This window comes from Coffea arabica, chromosome 11e, assembly GCF_036785885.1.
Source record: "Coffea arabica cultivar ET-39 chromosome 11e, Coffea Arabica ET-39 HiFi, whole genome shotgun sequence".
Classification (NCBI taxonomy): domain Eukaryota; kingdom Viridiplantae; phylum Streptophyta; class Magnoliopsida; order Gentianales; family Rubiaceae; genus Coffea; species Coffea arabica.
In genome coordinates, this window is record NC_092331.1 from 22,602,374 (window position 1) to 22,624,563 (window position 22,190).

Sequence of the window (22,190 nt, forward strand, 5' to 3'; positions counted from 1 at the left end):
AGAGCGAAGGATTGGAATAGAAGTGCTAGGGGATTTGGGTCACTCGAGAAGAGGCAGAACCAAGATGGGATGGCGATATCTCAAGGTTTGGGGTCTATTAAGAATTTAGCACAATTAAGGGGCTAATTTTGTAATATGTAAACAACAGGCTAAACATGCTACCGTGATTTTAAAAATCATACGTTACTCGATCAGAATATTGGGGTTTTAATAAGGATGGCAATGGGGGCGGGTGCCTGCGGAGGTAGAAATGGGGCGGGGTGGGGCGGGGACAAATATTTCCTCCCGCCTTAAAACGGGGCGGGGGGTGGGGAAACATACACCCGCCCATCCCCCGCCCCGTCCCCCACATACAATAAATAATATATATATATATATAAAATACAATCCTAAATTTTCTAAAGTTGCACCCTTACTTACAAGTACAATGCTAGTCAGTGTCAATGGCCGCCGCAACAATTGAAGAAATTTCTTGGAATATTGTTGATTTGTTTTTAACGCGCCCCCCCCCCCCCCCCAAAAGACCAATTCCAACCTATTTTGCTCCTAACCCTTTTTTATTTCGATCGGTTCCCTTCCTCCACACTGAATGTAACTTGACTTGTTATACTTTATTTTCATCTTAACATGGGGGCGGAGGGGTGGGGAAACATACACCTGCCCCATCCCCCGCATACAATAAAAAAAAAAAAATATATATATATATATATATATATAAAATACAATGTTAAATTTTTTAAAGTTGCACCCTTACTTACAAGTACAACGCTAGTCAGTATCAATGGTCGCCTCAACAACTGAAGAAATTTCTTGGACTATTGTTGATTTGTTTCTAACGCCCTCCAAAGACTAAACTATCCAATTCCAACCTATTTTGCTCCTAACCCTTTTTTATTTCGATCGGTTCTCTTCCTCCGCACTGAATGTAATTTGACTTGTTATACTTTATTTCTATCTTAACAGCCTTTTAATCTTATTTAACATTGTTTACAATTGTATTATTATAAATAAACACTTATGATAAGTTAATTTCTTATCCCCCGCGGGAGAAACGGGGTGGGGACTGGGCGGGGGATGGGACGGGGGACGGGGGGAGTTATTTGACGACGGGGCACGGGGTGGCGGAAGGATCTCCGCCCCAACCCCGCCCCATTGCCACCCCAGGTTTTAACAAGGGTTTATTCTTTAACTACCCTTTTAAACCGGAAACTTTTTAACCAATCACACGCGCTCACGCACTCAACGAGTCACAAAACACCTCCACGGTCGCCCATTCATCCATCCCAGTAAAAATCGTCAAAACCCTCTTCAAAACCCCTTCAGTCCCCTCCGCTCGCGCTCAGAGAGGACAAAACTATGTCGTATATACCTTCTTATTTCCTAGTTAATTTTTGAGCGACTTCAGCAATTTCCGGAACAATAAACTTTTGCAGTAAAATAGATTCGACTAATCTTTTATCTGCACTATTAATTCCTTTTTTTTATTTTGCTTGCAATAGAATTTTCTTTTTCATACTTTTCCAAGTAAATGGCAACGAGGGTTGTTCTCAGATTGATCAAAGAAGCTGTTTCCAGCAATGGTAGAAGCAAGCCAAACTTTGATTTTGCTAAGCGACGTCGTTTCTGCACCTCCACTCCTCCTCCACCTCCACCACCACCGCCGGCTCGTAAAATCCCTTATTCTTCCAAAAAAGTAAGTATCTTTTTTACTAGATTGTTTTTATTGTAAATTGTTATTAATTTAACCTTTTTTTGGGTGTTATGAACCCATAATGGAGGTGACCCAAGCGAGTAGTTTTTCCGTTACCAAAATAAGGGTTATCATTTTTTTTTTTGGGTTTTACATGTCCCGGGTTTTCTCTTTTATTGTAAATGTTTTGTACAATTAATTAATTGGAGATTGTGGTACTCTTAAGAATAGTTTAACAGCTAAACCAAGTTGGAAATTGTCTCAAAAATTGAAACTTCATCGATTATTACTTTTGTTATTTGTATCTGTATGACATATGTCTTGTATCGGTTTATTTCATTCATACTATTGTTTTGATTTTAGTGAATGTGGTTCAAGTATATATAAAATATAGTTAATTTTTCTATATTTGGCCTTGATAAAATGTAGGGGAGATTATTTACTGGAGCTACTATTGCTCTACTTATTGGTGGAGGTGCCTATGCGAGTACAGTGGACGAAGCTACTTTCTGGTACTAAATTTCTGTTTCCTAAAGTTGACTCAAAACTTTTCAGTAAATGAGTGCATGAATAATTTCAGTGAAGTGCTCAAAGACAATGACCTTTTATTCCTGAGAATAGGTTGCTGGTACTTTGTTTATGTGATTGTAGTTCATTAATAGGTCTGATGCAGTAGTATTAGCGGCTATTACGTTAATAAATGCGGGAGCATGCTGGATACTTTAGAAGTACGAGTTCACTTCTTCAGTCTTCTTAGAAGATTGTAGTATTTGGAAATTGGTTAGGGATTCAGTTTTGAAAAGTTTGCAAGCTATTACTAATCTTGTTTTGGATCAAAGCCCACAAATGTGGTGAAGTTATTATGTCACTATCTAGATAATGCTTGTAACATAATTGGCTCTATGTAGTATGGCATGTGACACGTGTCCAAAAGCAGTTTTCTGATGGCATCTTTGTATGCCCCTAGAATTGAGTTATTTTATGCAATTACTCATTTTGTCTGAATTTAATCTCTTTGGGGTGCCATTTTGGCCAAATTGAAGTAAGACCAATGGTATGCCAAGTGCTAATAAAAAGTATAAATCAATAGATTTTTGGCTTTTCTAGGAAATCCAAGCTGAAAGCATTTAGTTACTATTTCGAGTGTTGGCACTTTGTAGTTTGTTAGACTTTATTTATGGTAGGACCTCGAGAAAGAGTTTTTCTGCATGGTACTGTGGTTCCAAGAACAGGCTAGATCTTTCAACTTTAAGGGAATTAGTGTAAGAATATTTCAACTTTCCTTGTAAAGGTTTGGATTGTGAAGAAGGAATGCATCAAAATTCATGGTTTTAACTTCCAACACCAAGTGTGGCAGTTGGCATCCATCTGGTGTCACTTGTCACTGCCAAACATAATAAGACATAACGGTGTCCGATATGCTATTTTAATTGAACCTCTCCATATGGTGTTTTTCTTCTATCCATATATAAAAAAGTCAGAGCAGTTTTTATAAGGACATGATAACTTCATTAGTTCCCAGAAATGGCTTTCTTGCACCACCAACATGTAGCTTCAACTGCATATTCATTCGCGAGAAGTCCTTTCGCTTGTAGCATATGCATGATGATTCAAGTGATTGTAAGCTAGTTTCCCCATACTCTTGTCGGGTTTTGCCATTGCCCATATATGCTATTGCTTCGGTGTTGGAAATGAGAGATGGGAAGGATGCAGGTGTGAAAGGGTGCTCTTTTCGCTTGATGGTTCATTGTGAAGAGGAGATAGACCTTGATTCTTATAGTTCAGGTTGTAAGATTTGATGCTTTATTGATGTCAATTAACCTGCGGCTGCTTCATTCAGGTATAAAACGGAAATGATATCAGTTTTCAATGATCCTTCTAATTCTCATGATTCTTTTCACTCTAAGGAGCATAAAGAGAACAAAAGAGAAAGGAAAATGAAGTTAGACTTATTAACTTAGGTATTAATTAAACAATCATTGTATTAATGCATTTCTCATAGACTTTTGAGATCTACTGAAATCCTCTTCCCCTTTCTGTATCAAGAGTCAAAGGAAGAGACAAAGGGGCAATTACAGATTATCTTTAGCTGAAAGCATGTGAAATATATCCAATTTGAGTAGTAAACTAAAGAGATTTTTTCTGGTACTTATGTCATCTGACCCAGACAAAGGAATGAAGGCCTACTTGTGGATCAACAGTCTTTTCAGAAATTCTTTTGTGCTTTTACTATACATATCATTGTAAGACAAATCATCTTGTTATGGTTGACTGTGGAATAGTTGGAGCTAATATAAAATCATTAACATCAAATTTGGGCTCATTTCTAATTTTCTGTTTTAGTTTTACTTTAGGCATCTCCGGGTTTGAATCTTCTGGAGCCTTTCGTCGAGATGGCTTCAATAGGTTTGAACCTAGAATCTTATGTAGGGGTGGGGCAAAAATACCCGTTGACCTGAAAATCCGAGCAATCCGATCCGTCCCGCACTGAAAATTAGGATATCCGATCCGATTTCTATTAGCGGAGCAGATGAGGGTCGGGTACCCGTAAAATTCGGATACGGATATGGGTTACAAAAATAAAAACCTGCAGGTACCCGACCTGGGGGTATATTATATAAATATTAAAAAATATAGGGGCAATTTTATAATTTCCTTAAATTATTAACCCTAAAGACCTAAATATTATCGACGTTCAGCTTTCACTTTTGAAGTTTCTCTCTATCTTCAGTCTTCAGCCGAATATCTCCTCTTCTTCTCTTCAATTTTCACCACAACAATTCCAAATTTCTCTTCAATTTTCACCACTTCATGCTACAAATATACGATTGTCTTAGAATCATGAGAGAATCACAACCCATTTCTGATTTGCTGGTGCTCCTCAAAGCAAGCCTCAAGCAGAAGCTGCAGAACGCCGGAACGTCAATGCAAACTCTCAACCTTGTAAGTGCACCCTAGTATTTTCAGTGAATCTGTGATGCCCACTGCCCAGATTCTTGACAGGAGATATGGATTTTTTAATGGATTAAATCAGAAAAATAAGGAGGGGGGAGGGAATAGCATCTTTGCTAGGTGATAGAAAGGTGGAGTTGGAAAGTGCAGAACTCGCACTTATTGACTTTGCTGATGCTTCTTAAATAATTAAAGTTTGCTTGGGTGTACTTCTGTAGTTATTCGCATCAGCATGTAGCATCTCTTTTAGCCTATGATTTCTTGAATTTTAGTAGGCTTGTGAAAGTTGTTAGGTTGGGGGAATTTGTTTCTAGAACCAAGAGTTGCTGAAGTTGATTTGGTTGGCACTTCCTTCTCTGTTTTCTGTTTATGTCGAAGCTGAATTTGGCACTTATTCTCTATGTTTTCTTATTCTGGTTTAGTAATTAATTGGAAGGTGATATTTGTTGTGCTTGAAAAATGGATATTAGTAAACATGAATTATAAGGGCGGGTACCCGATGACCCACCCCTTTTTTTCGGGTACCCAGTCCTCGGGTATCCGGAGATAAGTGGAGTAAAAAAAATAGTGATCCGTTAGATTAGGGTCGGGTTAGCCAAATCACGTTTGGGGCAGGTACCCGACCCGTGCCCACCCCTAATCTTATGTAATTGATGGTTGGTTACCTTGATTCTTCCATTTTCTTCCGAAGCATCTTTATACATCAATGCTAATTGTTTGCTTTATTTCTTTGTTAGTAATGTGATGGGAACAACTGGTTTTGTGAAAACTTGTGCAGTGGCTGGCTTTTCTCTGCAACAAAACTTGTAAATCCATTTTTTGCCTTCCTGGACCCAGAGGTTGCCCACAGACTAGCTGTCTCGGCCGCGGCTCGTGGATGGGTTCCAAGGGAGAAAAGGCCAGATCCATCCATATTGGGCCAAGAAGTGTGGGGGAAGCGATTCTCCAATCCTATTGGTCTCTCTGCTGGTTTTGACAAGAATGCTGAGGCTGTTGAAGGTTTACTTGGACTTGGTTTTGGTTTTGTGGAGGTTGGCTCTGTAACTCCTGTTCCCCAGGAAGGCAATCCTAAGCCTCGTATATTCAGATTGCCTAAGGAAGGGTAGCGACATTTGAATTTTGCTTTTGGATTAGAATGACATTTTTTTGTACATTTCCGTGTTTTCATGTATTGTCAAATTTTCTTTTGAGTTGCACAGCGTCGTTTTATTTTGTTATCCAGATTCTTAGTCAATCATGTTCTCAAACTTTTTGCAGTGCAATTATTAATAGGTGTGGCTTTAATAGCGAGGGAATTGTTGCTGTTGCGAAGAGATTGGGAGCTCAGCATGGGAAGAGGAAATTGGAAACATCAAACACTTCATCTTCTACTGAAGATGATGTAAACCATGGAGGCAAAGCTGGTCCTGGAATTCTTGGGGTCAACATTGGAAAGAATAAGACCAGTGAAGATGCTGCGGCAGATTACGTTCAAGGTGTCCATACATTGTCCCAGTATGCTGATTACTTGGTATGTTGCCATACCCTTTTTTTTTCTCCTGATATCTGGTCTGCATCTTATTTTGCATAGATGTCTCCCAGTTCTGTCTGTAGGACTGTCATTTCCTTGGATAATTCATCATGGTTGATTTAGATGATTGCAGAGTATTAAATTAGTCCTTCACAACTTGATATGGTAGCTTGCTTCTTGGTTATTAGTTGTGTTAGTAAACTGTTTTCTCAAAGAAAATTGTATTCAAATTAAGAGATCTAGGCAGTCAAGGGTGAATTATGTTAAATTTGAAGTTAGTGTTGTCCAAGCAATAGAGCAGTTTCTATGTATTCGTGGTTAAAAACAGAAATACTTGTGTTGCACCATTACTGTCTCGAAATCATTGAATGCGTATGATCGTGAGAGTCCGATGATTTACTGTTGATATTGCCACAGAAGCATATGGCTTAACTGTTTGAAGAAATCACCTGGCTGTTGGTAGCCCTTGCTTATTTAGATTGGATATTAGTTCTTTTCTTAATCTTTCTGATGGATGGTTGACCCTCCATTTATCTATAGATTTTGTGATTGGTACTTTCTCCTAATTTTGCTTCATTTGGCTCGGTATATGGTTCATACCATGTGATTTCTTGGTTGCACTAATGTTTCAGCTTTTATATGACTGCAATTAATTCATCATATTGATGTTTTTGATCATTATTGGTTCTGCTATTTTCCTTCCCAATATTGATAGAGATATACATTTGGCTGTTGAATGTTTTTATTGATCCGGATTTGACCTGGATATCCTTCTAACTAGTTACAAGTTATTGACCTGAATTTTCCTTCCTAACGTTTTTATTGACCCGGATTTGACCTGGATATCCTTCTATGCACGTGTTTTGGGGCCCAGATTCCCCTGATAGGCAACACTTGACGTCCAAAGCTTTCATTAGAATTACACTGATGTTCCCAGATTACATAGGCCTTTCCACATGTCATTTCTGCTTCTCTAATATTTAAGTAACTCGTACTTGTAGAGTAGAAAAGACTCTGTAACCTATATTTGACAGTTTATAGTGAAAATGTGGCTTTTGTTGTCCCTATTTTGTGCCACAGAAAGTTTTTTGGCGCAGTTGGTAACAATTGGAAATAGACGTTGCTCTAGAAATGTGCATAAAGGCAATTTGTTTATGATGATGATCTTTAAACTTTTTCTTTATCTTCATCTGCTACTGAGTTCATGAGGATGGCAGTCGACACTCTAATTCTGCTTAATGGGGGGAAATTGAGTTTTACTTTTGGCCATTCCAAAATTCGTCATCTAGTGTCCATTTGGTTAGATGTAAAATGATTTGGTGTCAAAAGGACTTCCAAGATGTTTCATTTCCTATTGTTTTGTGATGTCTGAATAACTATTGGATATTGTTTCCCTGAAAACATTTTACATTTCACGATCAGTCATTTCCCTGTATCAAGCTGAAAGAACCACAAAAAACCTACCCAGAATAATTGAAGACATAAAAATTAACCTTCTAATATTAAATTGGAATCAAACTCATTCAGAAATAGAAAAAAAATCAAGAAATGAAAGAGTTTTACAGCTCCCAATTGATAGAGCAAGTCAACTAGAAATTTCTAAAATTCTTGCCTCCGAGTATGCTCTGTGTCTTTATTCACTCTTCTCATATCTGCGTTCTCCCTAACAATCTATCAGAGAGGCCCTAGATTCAGATTCTATGTATATTACCATAGCCACACATGCAAGATGCAGAAAGATGGAGATCCATGAATGTGTGTCTGTGTGAGAGAGAAACAAAGAATGGAGGAGGAACAGGAGACTTTTATGGAAAAATAGGTGAAGGATGAGGAGGCTGTTGTTCGGGTAGTCCGCCAGGTGTTGGTCAACTTCCTGTTGGAAAATGTTCTTCATCTATCAGTTCTAATGGCAATCAATAAATTGGCGTGTTTTTGTTGAAGGATACAGGTGGTGTTATGGTGTTCAATAACTTCAGTAAGTCGTGTTATTGTGCCTTTCATTAGACCAAACAAATCCCTAATGTATAATCATTAGACCAGTTGACCAACACAATCCATATTCCTATCAATATGTTTAGAGGTGTTGTTCAATGAGTGACTATGAATAACTGATAGGACTAAGCAAAAAAATTAGAATGTTAAAACTACATGAAAACTTATATAGAATTATAATTATTAAACAGTTAGATTAATTGTAAGAACAAATCATTTGTTGATTCTTCTGTCCGGTTATTAACTTAAATGACAATTTGGGTCCCGTTATTGCGCCTTTCATGCAGTCAGGGAACATCACAATCATGAGATAAGATGGTAAATGGGAAAGTCTGGATGATTTCACTATTTTGAATTCTTGATTAATGCTAAAACAATTAGAGTCCATGTCAAAATGACATAGAAACTTTTATGTAATTTATACTTATTGAACTGTTATCCCTGGGTTTGATTATAGATTAAGGTGAGGCAATCATGAATCCTTGGGTCTGATTGATTCGTTCTTTTTGCCACTAGCAGACAATTATGATGCAAATTCTTAGTAGCAATGAGCAAAGACAATGCACAATTAATTCTTTTGCATTCATACTTTTGCAATAGAAGGTGAAGAAACTGTTTTGTCATTTTCATTGATTGCTAGAACTTTTATCCACTCCCTTATGTGGAAAAATATGGTATGAAAACTGGTGTTTGTTTAATCTCCATTCTATTTTTATTTGTGCTACAAAACAGAGGATAAAGGATTCTTCTTGGACTACAAAACAGGGAAAAAGAGTTTTTTTCTTAAAGTGCATCCGATTTGGTGACCTAGATGTGTAAAATAGAAGAGAGCCAAAATGCTGTCTTGTTGAAATTATGAGAGATGGAAAGCAAAAAATTTTAACCCTAAACTTGACAAGAATGATACTTTTAGTCCATCTACTAAAATGAAGTCAGGTGCCCAAACATCTTCTTTCTTTGCTTGATTTACGGTCTTTATCTCTCTTCAGCCATTTTGTTCTCACTAGTTTGTTATCACTATGTTTACAAATTCTTGCTTTCCTCATTCTTTATAATCTGTTGTAAAGGACAATTCTAAATGCTTCTTGAAATTAGAGATATATTGATTTTAACCCTGCATCCATGATTAAATTGCTATCTAGGTTAGCAGATAAAGGTTTACTTTCTAATTGGCTTACGTGTTTTTTGTATCTTATAACCTTTCTTGGTTAACAATGACTCTCGTACCTTTACTTCAGTCTGGTCATCTGACTTGATAGACAATTATCGGACGTCAGGTCTACCCATCTCTTGGCTGGAGTATGCATTTATTAGACTTGGGTAATTTCTTGTAGTCAGAAGTATCTGCATGGCTTTTTATGCAGTAGGCTTGCTTCTTTTTGTGCCAACCTGCAAGTGATGTTATGCTCTGGTTAGTTAATCCACCAAAATATTGACTTTGTAGACCTTGACTCCAACCTCAAATTTTGAGATGTCTATGCTTGTTTTCTTAATGTTATGGCTTCTCCATTATCTTTCCAAACATGTGCTTGCATAACTTGCATGGCTAGTGCTGTACATAAGCAGCTCTTACACCTCCAAAGGCTATTAGTAAGTGCTGTGACAATGAACAATGATCAACCAGAAAGAGCCTGATCTTTTTCTTCTTTTTCCGTTGTTATTTCTACTCCCAAGTATTCTTTACACAGGAAAAGCTCCAAGGATGCAACATGCATATGCAGTTTATAAGCAGAAATGGAATTTGAATCTTCATTCCCAACCACATAATATGCACATGGGACATGTTTATCTTTGCTTAACTCCATTGGTGGAACCATTTGGTCCTGCATTATGTACTTCTCTTATAAGTGATTTCTGGAAGAAACCTAGACAATATGAAGAAAGTGTAGGAAAAGTGGCTGGTAATATCTTTCAGCATTTTATGTTTAAGTAGTAGTGTAACTTAATCTACTTGGTCTACTGACAAAAAATCCTATGGTTTTGGTGCTAATTTAGTGATAATTTGGACACGCAGAGAGCAAAAATTTCTTTTGACAAAAAAAAAAAAAAAAGAGAGCAAAAATTTCTATTGCGTGCTATTCAATACTAGTTCTGAATGGTTCCAGGGATGCTAATTTATTATTTCTCTCTAATTAGGAAGTAAAACTTTGCTATCACTGATTCTTTTTTTCAATATTTGAGCAGTTGATGTTTTCAAAATCTGCTTCACCATCTGATGTTTTATCCACATTTCTAGTTTTGGGCATGTACAAAAATGTAACAATGATTTGATAGCTGACAAAGGATGTACTTTCAGTAATTTAAGTACTCATTTGGTCTCTGAGGCCATGGAGGCCATGCCTTTGTACATACTTGAAAAACTAGTGCTCTATGCACAGGCCAGCATGTTTTAGAAATAGAGTAGTCGATGGTAATGGACGGAAATTAATTCACTAAATTACAGTTAAAGGTCCTTTTTCAACCCTTGAATGTAAAGAAGCTATTATCCAGCGCAAAATCATTAATTATGACATTACACCCAAAATTTTCTTCTACTTTATATATAGTAAGACGTTGCAAGTCTAAATATGCAAATTTATATTGATGATTTACTATTTTGGCAAAGAATCATGCTTGTTTTTGCTAGTTATATTACAAATTCTGGAAGCATTATCTGCAAGTGTCTGATTGTTTCTAGATCATTAAGATTCATCAACATCAGACTTGTAAGTGTAGACAACAATTTCTCATATATTTCATTATGGCCTTTCTAGGTGATTAATATATCATCCCCAAACACTCCTGGACTCCGCCAACTGCAGGGAAGGAAACAGTTGAAGGACCTTGTTAAGAAGGTCTGAATATTCTGTATCTCCAGCATTGCATTTTTCCCTATTCATTTTTGAGGTTGTCAGTAAAGACTTAGGAAGTAATTCTTCTATATTAAGGTTCAAGCTGCTCGTGATGAAATGCAATGGGGTGAGGAAGGGCCACCCCCATTGCTAGTGAAAATTGCACCAGATCTTTCCAGACAAGATCTAGAAGATATTGCAGCGGTACGACTGAAAACTCGTGCTTCGGCCATCCTTTTCTGTTGTTATATACTAACTGTTGATTGACACGTTTAGGTTGCTCTTGCTCTCCGCTTGGATGGATTGGTATGTTTGCTTTAACAATTTCGTCTCTTTAAAGATGGTTTACTTTGGCTTTATGCTCAATATGGATATGCATATTATCTGTCTTGCTGCATCTGTATGGTTCTTTATGTGTGAGTTCGGTATTTTGTGCCTTTGGCAGTTCATTTTCTGTAGCTTCTTGCTGAAATTTTTTTGAGATTTAAGTTGTGGTGGTTAAATTATCAATGGTACTTCTAGTGAGTAACTTTTTTTTCCCTTCTTTTTGGTCCTATGGAGGGCAAAAGGCTCTTTACAAAGAAACTAGATGGATCCCATTACATCATTACTTGACCGATTCCTAACTACATTTTTTTTTTTTGAGGAAGAGATGGGGCGAGGGGGGGGGGGGATTCTCAGAGCATCTTCAACCCAGGTTCCAAGCTCAGACACAGTTTGCTTAGACAGTCTACACTTGCATTGCCTTCTTTCCAGACATGCCTCACGTTCCATTCCCCGTCCTTATCAATCCAACTTCTGTTTTGCTTTTTCAGATTTAAGTGGGGGCTATTCGCTGTGCCATCTTTAATAGTAGCAATACTTAACAGAGAATCTGACTCCAAAACTATTTTCCTATACCCTGCCTTCCATGCCAGCTCCAGTTTACATGCCATAACTCCATAACTCTGCAATTATGTCTCTAGTTTTACCCACTTTATATGGAAGACTTAACACATTTACCCATTCAACTTATAGCCAAGTTGCACCATATTGCTTTAAATACATTGGATGATAGGGTCCAGCAATGACATGAGATATGCCATTGATTTTGTTGAAGTAGGACCAATGCACAGATGAGCTGGCACACTACACCATTAAGCTTAAGGCTAAGTTGGATTCTATTCCATTAAATACACTGAATGACTAAGGTTCAGCATCAACATGAAATCTGCCATTGATTGTATTGAAGTAGGACTGCAAACGGTCATTAACCGAATGAGTTTTTCGGAAACTAATTCTGCAGTTAACTTTTGTAAACGTTGATTCTTTCTTGGATTTTACTTTCTACCCCTCTCCATCATTACAGAGTTCTTCTGCTCTATGGTGTCATCTTGTTCTTCCCCAAGTTTCTACACAGGAGTATTATTTAAATACTGAACATTGTGGCTGCAATGTCATTTGGATGATATTTACTTTGGATAACTTAACTAGGAGTGAGAACCTTCTTTTTTTATTTGAACTACTTGTAGTTTTTGTTAAGAGAATATAAGTATTCTTGTAGATAATAAATTAGTAAGGATATTCTTGTAAATAGTTTGTTAGGTTTGTACTCCTATAAATACTAGTTGGTCACTCATAATAAAGTGACTAGATGTTTTCCTCCCAAAATACCAGTTAACATGGTATCAGAGCAAAAGTCCTAGGGTTAGGGTTAAACATCTAGTCAAAGTACTGTTCAGCAGCACTGTTCATCGCGGAACTGTTCACGGCGCCGCACTGTTCACGGCGTAGCACTGTTCACGCGTACTGTTCACACGTCACTGTCATCTCGAGTTTATGCTCATGCCCTCCACCAATCGTCCTCTTTGTCTTCAAATCCTGAATGACAATAGAATCAGGAGAAAAAGTAACTGTACACTGTAGAAATTTAGTGAGCTTACTAACAGACATTAGATTAAAGGGCAAATTGGGTACGTAAAGAACAGAAGACAGCGGAAGTGATGGATTAATTTCTACAGTGCCTAGTCCTTTAACTTTAGTGGTAGATCCATCAGCTAAAGTAACATGAGGATATGGAGTAGACTACTTAGAAACATTTTCTCCTGTTGCAAATATTACCTCTGTTCGTCTTCTTATCTCTTTGGCAGCAACTTATAATTGGCCATTGCATCAGTTGGATGTGAAAAATGCATTTCTGCATGGAGATTTGGAAGAAGAGGTATATATGGAACAACCTCCTGGATTTGTTGTTCAGGGGGAGAAGCGGTTGGTTTGTCGTTTGAAAAAATCCTTATATGGATTGAAACAGTCTCCGAGGGCTTGGTTTGGCCGGTTTAGTAGTGTTGTCATGGAGTTCGGTCTGACCAGATGTGGAGTAGATCACTCTGTATTTTATCAGCATTCTAATGCTGGTAAAATTTTATTAGTTGTTTATGTAGATGATATTGTGATTACAGGTGATGATGTTGTGGGGATCCAGAAACTTAAATCCAATCTGCAGGCAAACTTTCAGACAAAGGATTTAGGTCATCTACAGTATTTTCTGGGTATTGAGGTAGCTCGGTCTAAATATGGGATTTATTTATGTCAAAGGAAATATGTACTCGATATGTTGAGTGAAGTTGGGATGTTAGGTTGCCGACCTGTAGATACTCCTATGGATCCCAATGTGAAATTAGCAGGAGATCAAGGTGCATTACTTGATGATCCTGAGCAATATCGAAAACTTGTGGGTAAATTAAATTATCTCACTGTAACGAGACCTGACATTTCGTTTGCAGTGAGTGTTGTGAGTCAATTTCTTGATACCCCTCGTACTAGTCATTGGGATGCTGTTATACGGATTTTCAGGTATCTTAAGAGTGCTCCTGGAAAAGGGTTGCTGTATCAAAGTCATGGACACACTGATATTGAAGGATATAGTGATGCAGATTGGGCTGGTTCTGCCTCAGATCGAAGATCGACTACAGGATAGTGTGTTTGTTGGTGGTAATTTAGTGTCGTGGAAGAGTAAGAAGCAAACAGTTGTATCCAGATCAAGTGCAGAATCTGAATACCGCGCTATGGCTCACATTGTGTGTGAGTTGGTTTGGTTGAAGAGCATGTTACTTGAACTTGGGTTTGAGCATAAACAGCCTATGAATTTAGTGTGTGATAATCAGGCGGCTGTTCATATTGCGTCTAATCCAGTGTTTCATGAAAGGACAAAACATATTGAAGTTGATTGTCATTTCATTCGAGAGAAATTGCTTGACGGGGTCATCAAGACATCTCATGTACCGTCTGTAGATCAATTGGCTGATGTGTTTACCAAGAGTTTAGGGGTTCTAGGGTGAAATACATTTGTAACAAGTTGGGTGCTTATGATATATATGCTCCAACTTGAGGGGGAGTGTTAAGAGAATATAAGTATTCTTGTAGATAATAAATTAGTAAGGATATTCTTGTAAATAGTTTGTTAGGTTTGTACTCCTATAAATACTAGTTGGTCACTCATAATAAAGTGATTAGATGTTTTCCTCCCAAAATACCAGTTAACAGTTTTCAACGCTTCTGTATGAGCAGATATTTCCTTTTATGTGTTGATAGTGGTATCACCTCACACACATCCTAGGTCACAGTTTACTCGTGATATTTAGCCATCTTAACGCAGTTTCGACTACAATATTTTGAGGACTGAATAACTTGCTTGTGTCTTTGTTTTAGGTTCCTAGTTTAAATATAAAACGTTGCTCTTCTTCTTCTTCTTCTTCTTCTTCTTCTTTTTTGGGGTGAGACATTTGGCTCTAATTGGATAAGTTGCCTTTGGATAATGTGAATCGTGTTGGCGAGAAACAATGGTGCAAAAATTTAAAAAGAAAAATTTCTTAGTTTACCTGATTCACTGGTATTATTTGCAGTTACTATGTATGCTTCTTTACCAAACTTTAGTGGATTGTCTTTGTGAATCTTGTTGCATGACTCGTGTGTACTTCATGCTTGCAGATTATATCAAATACAACAGTTCAAAGACCTGATCCTGTGAATAAGAACCCTGTGGCACAAGAATCCGGTGGCTTGAGCGGGAAACCACTCTTTAACTTATCCACTAATATCCTGAAGGAGATGTATATTCTAACAAAGGTATGCTTTTTGTAATCATTTTTAAATTGATTTCATACTGTTGGTGGCTTATCTGTTTTGCTGCTCTGATGTGTGTAATGCCTATAGGGATTTTAGTAATTATACACGGAAAATTGCATAACTTTGAGCAGATCATGTAGTCAGTCTTAATAGACATGTTCTGAAATCTTAGGAGACTTATATCTCCACCATGTTTAGGTGCCCAATTGATGTACTTCGTTTGATGCAATGAAATATTTTGTGAAGTACTTTTACTTAGACCCTCAATCACGTTAGCAAATTGACTTCTGCACTATCTCGGTTATCATGAATCTGGTACCAGGGGAAGATTCCTTTAATTGGCTGTGGAGGGATTGGCAGGTACTTTTGGTTCTTATTTATGTGTTTGAGCATCACAATCTTGTGTAGTTAGGATTACCATTTGACTTGTATATATGGATTATTGATTTTAGTGGTGAGGATGCATATGAGAAAATTCGAGCAGGCGCATCTCTTGTTCAGCTTTATACAGCTTTTGCATATGGTGGACCTGCACTTATACCTCAAATGAAGGTACTGTTTTGATTTGATTGGAAATGTTAAAGACAGATGTGACTACAGCTGCAAATGTTTTTTGTTTAAGGTGCACTTTAATTATGTGTTTGTTGTCCACTAATTCAAAGCATAAAATTGAGGAATTTAATTGCGATCAGACTGAACTTGGTAGTAACAACTTCTATTGTTGTCCATAATGATGGAAATGGGATTAAGATTACTCTTTTAACTATGGGGTCTTTCATGCTTGTAAGCGTTTCTTCATCTTGTAACTACACTCACAAATGATTTTTGTTTAAGGTGTACTTTAAGTATGTGTTTGTTGTCCAATAAACTCAAAGCATAAAATTGGGGAACTTAATTGCAAACAGGCTGAACTTGGTGGTAACAACTTCTATCATTGTCCATAATGATGTAAAAAGGTTTAAGATTACCCTTTTAACTATGGGGTCTTTCATTCATTTCTTTTACTTTTTCTTTTTCTTTTGCTTTTGATTAAGTTAGTTTTACACTAGAAAGCCAACTCCCAAGATCCATTACAATGAAACTGGAAGATGGCCCTCCTAACAGTTACATTGAAAATGTGGGGTGACCTACCAGGTTATTTTTCCTCTTGGATTATAATTTGATGGATACCCCCAATCAACCACTGTAATAGGGATTTGTATTTTTAGAGGCTCCCATGACCTAATTTCATTGTTAAATCTTCTTTTTCTGTGTAGTTTGGGAAGCTTCCACGGTAGCTATTGGATTTAGATTAATGTTCGCTTACATGCATTTGTTATTTGGATGGGAAAACATGCAATGAAGTCCTTTACTTGAAGTTGCAAATATTTTTTTCATTGGATGTAAATGAGAAATAATTATCTTTACATGTAAAAACACCATTATGTTATAAAGTTCAGAGCCAACATTGTCCAAGGTGCACTTGTTGATTATTATCACTTACCTTGGTTTATTTGTTCTTCTGGACTTGCAGAATATCCTGAAATCTACTAACTACTGGCATCTATAGCTTAAAGCTCAAACAAAAGTTCTTATGAAGTTAGTAAGTCTTTGTTGGGAAAAGACCAATCTATGACACTTCCTGAATGTAGGATTTTGTAATGTCTCCTTGTAAAATTTTGTTTTTTTTTTTTTTAAAGATGAGGTCTATGAGATGCTTTGGACAATTTGCATTTACTTGTAATAGTAGTTTATTGAAATGTATGAGTCAATAAAAGCTGAATGTGAGGATTTGATTAAGCTTATCTATGCTTTTTTTTTTTTTAAACTATAGCTTTTCTGTGTCTGTTCATGGACATGCTGCAATGGTAAATGCAATTGTTACTATAGATTTATTTTTTCAACTATAGCTTTTCTTTTATGTTTGGTCATTTTTAGTTTTTATTTCGAAGTAGAAACAAGACTGCTGTCTTCTGCTCTGAATATATGCTGCTTTTTAGGCTGAACTTGCTCAATGCTTGGAAAGAGATGGTTACAATTCTATCTATGAGGCTGTTGGCGCAGATTGTAGATAGTTTTCTTGTAACTTACCCAGTTACACATGCCACAGAGGTAATGATTGCTGTCGTAAACCCTTAGCATACAACTAACTAAGCACTTAGTTCCCCTTTTCCTCGCTCTGTTGTGATATACTTATGATGTATGTTGCTAATTTACATACACTTCTTATCTGTTCCACTTCATTGGCTGGGCCGGTGGTGGTTTTGATGCGAACTGAAGTTTTTGGTCTTTTGAATACTTTCAGTCTGCATAGATGAGTTTGATCTATATGTGTCTGGTTATTATACAGTAATCTGTTTTTTGCAATCTAGCCACTCCTGTTTTAGTAAAGAGTTGATAATTAGGTCTTTCAGCAGCTATATTTGTCTGAATTGACCTGGGAGTGACTTTGGATTGGCTAAATGTGTTAGCAGAGTCAAGCTACCTCTTCCTGGAAGACCCTTGGTGCTTTTTAATTCAAGGGGAGGATATTTGACAGCACGGTCATCCTGATTCGTATAGAAGAGACCTTTAGCAGTGGCTAGAATTTTGCTGCTGAGCGAGACATCAAGAAGGCATTTTCATTTGTCAGAATTCTTATTATACCGATAAAACAGGAAATCTTTCTTACAAACCAAAGTGATTGCCAGCATTGCTTTGACAATTTTGATTAGGTTCTAGTTACGTTTTCAATGCTAAAGCATTTTTTTTCCCACAGATAGGGGCTGTTAGGCTTGTGTCGGGGGTTTTGAGTGTTTATTTTTACTTTTATTATTATTTTGGGACCTCTCCTTGGCAGCTGCTGTAAACCTTTATTTATTTTTATTTTTATTTTTTTTGGCTATTTTGTATTCTGGAAGAGAATAAAATGTTGTTCACCTTATCTCATTAAAAGTAAATGGATGAAATCCTGTCTTTGAAGCTTCTTTTCTATGTGAATAGGATAATAGATACCATGACCACCCATCGAAAACTTTAGCCATTTGGTCCTCCCATGTCTCACCAATTGATTGTGGCTGAAATCTTATGGGTCCGCAGTTTTTTTCTATCTAATATTTAGAGTAAACAGTTGCAAGATCGGGGACACAAATAATTTAGTGGTATTTTTTTTTTGTTTTTAATCATTGTCACTTTATCTATATTATCTGACTCTATCCTAATTTAAAGGGGAGGTTTAACTGGGCCTCCGGAGGATTGGCGAGGATTAAAAAATCATCGGATCAGATAGGTGCATTATGCATTTATATAGATTTTTTAAAGAAGTCACATACCATGATAATTAATGAGAAATAAATTTTGAACTCTTGATCTTTTATCTCACCAAATTTTAAGGATTTGGTAGTGACCAACCGTTCAAAGACTATTGGTTATTTAGTGATAATTGTTGCCAAGCCATATTTCTGGCTCTTAGTCACCCTAGCGCATCATTTCGACAGTGTCATTGACTTTTTTGGTCAGACCTCCTGTCATTTAGTCCAATCAGACAGGAAGAAATGAATGATGTTTGGCATGCATTTGCCCATGGAAACAGGGGCTTGAAGTTTAAATTTGGTTAGATATTTACTCAAAGCGAGCTGGATAACACAGTGAAAATTAATAGCTAAGCTCGAATGAAGTATATATTGCTTTTCATGAAAATGCAAAGTAATCGACAGATATTACTTCGATTTGGAAGAGAGAAGTCATTTCTTAAACAGTTAACTGAAAATTTTGAACTTGGAGGCAACAGAAGAGAAGAATTTTATGAATTACAGTAACAGCAAAATGCTTTACAACAATGTCCAAGGCGTCAAGGATTCATAAGAACTTTCTTGCTGATGTTATACCAAAATGAAATGTTTAGTCTCTGGTTACAATGTGAAAATGGAGATAAAAATCTACAAGCATCGGCCAAAAAGGAAAAAAATTGTACATTGACAGACCATTGAAGCTCTCATTTCCAGTTGTTTGCAACAATGTCAGCCAAATCAACCACCCTCTGTGAGTAACCCCATTCATTGTCATACCAAGCAATAACCTTTACCATGTCATCTCCCATGACCATTGTCAATGAAGCATCAACTGTTGAAGAAACATCAGTGCATCTGAAGTCCACTGAGACAAGTGGCTCATCACACACAGATAGAATACCATTTAGCTCCTTGTCAGCAGCCTCCCTGAATGCTGCATTCACTTCTTCAGCAAATGTCTTCTTCTCAACCTGAACGACAAGGTCTACAACCGAGACATTTGGAGTTGGCACACGAAGTGCAATGCCATTGAGCTTTCCCTTGAGTTTTGGAAGGACAAGTGCCACTGCTTTTGCTGCACCAGTTGAAGTTGGAACTATGTTGAGAGCTGCTGCTCTTGCACGTCTAAGATCCCTATGGCTTGCATCAAGAAGTCTTTGGTCTCCAGTGTAGGAGTGTGTTGTTGTCATAGTTCCCTTGATGATGCCTGCCAGCATAAATTTTGGAAACACTTTTCAGGGCATTCGTTTAAACCCTATACAGCAATTAATTTCGTTTTAGTATATTCCTGGGAAAAATCATCAGTGCAACAGATACATTACCGAATTTTTGATCAAGAACTTTGACAAAAGGTGCAAGGCAGTTGGTGGTGCAAGAAGCATTGCTGATGATTGTCTCATCAGGGTTGTAAGTTTCAGCATTCACACCAATCACATAGGTGGGAATGTCACCTTTTCCAGGGGCTGTAATCAGCACCTTTTTAGCTCCAGCCTGAATGTGCTTACCTGCACCTTCTCTATCAACAAACACTCCAGTTCCTTCTATCACGAGATCAATGCCCATTTCCCTGAATCATTGGATCAATGTGCAAAAGAAGAATTTATACAGCAGTTAACGCATTTGATTCATCGATATAAAGAGTCTAAATTAGTTTCCCCATAGTTCATGTGTAGTGATTTACCCCCAGGGGAGATTGACAGGATTGCGGTTTGTTACAACTTTAATGACCTTCCCATCGACAGATATGCCTTCATCAGCAGGCTTGACATCAGCCTCAAAGATTCCAAGAGTAGAGTCATACTTGAGAAGGTGAGAGGCTTGCTTCACACCTCCGGTGTCGTTGATGACTACTACATCAAGAGGAGAGTCCTTCCTGCCATGCCAGCACCTCAAGAAGTTCCTTCCAATTCTCCCAAATCCATTGATGGCCACTTTCAGTTTAGCTTCCACAACTCCCCTCTTGTTCTTGCCTCCACCAATCTAGATTACACAGATGATGTACAGAAATAGTCAGCTTAGACTTCTTGATGAGCACCTTTTTCTAGTTTAATGACATTTGTAAATTCAGTTTTTTCTTGAATAATTTAGATCAATTTATAACTTTTTTGGCAGCAATTTTACAAGATTGGTTGGATATTTTAGTTTTAATCAGTGCCTGCAGACAGTGAAGAACCTCCGGCACCAGGGTAATCGTCAAACCACCGAAACTATGCACATTTAAATGCTCAAATTTGATCATATTTTCAGGATTTAGTTCAAGCATCTTATTCTGTTATTTATTTATTGATTTTGTTTTCAGTCTCTAGGAGTGTTTGACCCAAATGATTGAACAAGTTACGCTTTCTATGCATGGCATGCTTGCGATACTAAAGCATAAAGGCACTAGTGTTCCTGCATCTATACCTTTTCTTCCTTACAATTCTCTACAATCTAGTTTTGTATCTTTTATCAATTTACTTCAACAATTCAGAATCCTCCTATAATAAATCGTTTTGCTAAGAAAGTTCAAAGAAGTATATTCCATCTAAATTAACAACTTCCAATGTTTAAGCTAAAGTCCAAACTGGTTAAGATTCACCTCGATCAAATGTTTGAAGTAAATGCAATAAAGACCAATTATAATTACTGAAGATGATAATCTTTAGTTAGGAAAGTTAAGATTCTTCACTTACAACTGAGGTTTGGAATGCTACAACTGAGAGCAAATCATCATTTGCTTTCCTTGCAAATGGAAGTGAGGAACTGCGAAGCCCCGCGAATTCAGAGAATCCCTTATTACTGACCTGCATTAGTACGTATTTTTTCACCAACAATTTAATCATTTTCAAGTTCTAAAAAGTCTCATGCAGTTACTTCTGCTATGTATACATATATAGAGTTTTTGTGATCAAATAATAACCTGGAGGGATGAATTGGCAACGGATAGAGCAGCCGAAGCCATGACTAAATTTCTTGAAGAACTCTCAATGAACCAGGTCAGTTTTCAGTAAGCGGCCAACAAGGTGTAGAAGAGTAGAGAGATGGAAGTAATAAAGGAGTAAGAAGAAAAGAAGAAATGTGTATGGAAGGTTTAAGGATGAGTTGGGCCATGAAGTTGAAGAAAAGAGATAGTGGATGAGATTACTGATGATAGATAGCCTCTCACTCATTGTATGGCTGTGGTTGTGGCTCTGTGGTGTTTCTGATATGTTGTAGCTATTGTGTGTTTCATAATTTTATTCATTTTGTTTGTGTTATTTTAAATTTTTGGGCATACAAATTTTGCATTTGTGAACAATTCTATCCTGGGGAGTTGCCAGCATGTCAAGGAGGCTCCTCATAGGATAGCTCATGCTTGAAATCTGTTGTCCCTACCCTTCTAGTGTGGAAAAAAAAATTTGGGAACATGGAATTCTCCGCCCTTGGATTTTACTCTGATTACATGGACATATCGTTTAATTTCATATATAGAAATAGGATTAAGACAATCACCTTTTTCTTTCTTTTCTTTTCATGGATTGACCTTATCATTGCAGCATTTGGTTGCAATCACATTATCTTCTAAGAAATCTTTGTAAAGGTATTCGAACATCCAGACCTTTTTCTTCACTTTAAGTAGCTTCAAACATGTTGATCATATAAACAATTTTGAAACGGTAGAGGGTTCACATTGTTGAACTTGATGGGACATGAAAATTGTAAATTTTCAAATCTAGGGAAAGGTCCTAAGACATAATTATAATAAAACTCATAGGCAAATGATCTAACTAGGAAAGATGATTGTTATAATATACGGATGGCAGATTATAGATTTTTCTCAAGTATTTGATAATTTTGGATATTCCAGTCTAGTATTTGAAAGAGCAAATTATCTAAGTAGCCAC

At 37.0% G+C, this 22,190-nt stretch overlaps 2 protein-coding genes across 5 annotated transcripts; one reads left to right on the plus strand and one right to left on the minus strand.

Annotated features, from left to right (window-relative positions):
* The first annotated feature begins 1,385 nt into the window (after window positions 1-1,385).
* LOC113717677 (dihydroorotate dehydrogenase (quinone), mitochondrial) lies at window positions 1,386-17,719 on the plus strand. Of its 4 annotated transcripts, XM_027242457.2 has the most exons (12): window positions 1,388-1,693; window positions 2,120-2,202; window positions 5,421-5,744; window positions 5,900-6,152; window positions 10,898-10,978; window positions 11,072-11,179; window positions 11,252-11,281; window positions 14,942-15,079; window positions 15,402-15,439; window positions 15,532-15,631; window positions 17,059-17,170; window positions 17,533-17,719. In XM_027242457.2, exons 1-11 carry the CDS (start codon window positions 1,529-1,531, stop codon window positions 17,131-17,133), a joined length of 1,395 nt encoding a protein of 464 aa, XP_027098258.1. In that variant the 5' UTR covers window positions 1,388-1,528; the 3' UTR covers window positions 17,134-17,170; window positions 17,533-17,719. The 4 variants fall into 4 exon arrangements, 3 of the variants coding, with proteins under 3 accessions (XP_027098260.1, XP_071928535.1, XP_027098258.1); XM_027242459.2 differs by lacking the exons at window positions 17,059-17,170; window positions 17,533-17,719 and adding an exon at window positions 16,593-16,646 and having other exon boundaries at window positions 1,386-1,693; XR_011825306.1 differs by lacking the exons at window positions 17,059-17,170; window positions 17,533-17,719 and having other exon boundaries at window positions 1,386-1,693; window positions 15,326-15,439; window positions 15,532-15,626.
* Window positions 17,720-18,894: 1,175 nt separating this feature from the next.
* LOC113719543 (glyceraldehyde-3-phosphate dehydrogenase A, chloroplastic) lies at window positions 18,895-21,385 on the minus strand. The gene is made up of 5 exons (XM_027244767.2): window positions 21,227-21,385; window positions 21,000-21,110; window positions 20,009-20,307; window positions 19,650-19,894; window positions 18,895-19,534 (listed from the first exon to the last, which is right to left on the minus strand). Exons 1-5 carry the CDS (start codon window positions 21,266-21,268, stop codon window positions 19,032-19,034), a joined length of 1,200 nt encoding a protein of 399 aa, XP_027100568.2. The 5' UTR covers window positions 21,269-21,385; the 3' UTR covers window positions 18,895-19,031.
* Window positions 21,386-22,190: the final 805 nt, after the last annotated feature.

Coding starts and splice junctions, on each gene's coding strand:
- LOC113717677 (XM_027242457.2), top strand. CDS start 1,529: ATGGCAACGAGGGTTGTTCTCAGATTGATCAAAGAAGCTGTTTCCAGC. Junction 1,694..2,119: donor TCCCTTATTCTTCCAAAAAA/GTAAGTATCTTT, acceptor GATAAAATGTAG/GGGAGATTATTTACTGGAGC. Junction 5,745..5,899: donor TTCAGATTGCCTAAGGAAGG/GTAGCGACATTT, acceptor AACTTTTTGCAG/TGCAATTATTAATAGGTGTG.
- LOC113719543 (XM_027244767.2), bottom strand. CDS start 21,268: ATGGCTTCGGCTGCTCTATCCGTTGCCAATTCATCCCTCCAG. Junction 21,111..21,226: donor TTGCCAATTCATCCCTCCAG/GTTATTATTTGA, acceptor GTACTAATGCAG/GTCAGTAATAAGGGATTCTC. Junction 19,535..19,649: donor AGTTCTTGATCAAAAATTCG/GTAATGTATCTG, acceptor TTATGCTGGCAG/GCATCATCAAGGGAACTATG.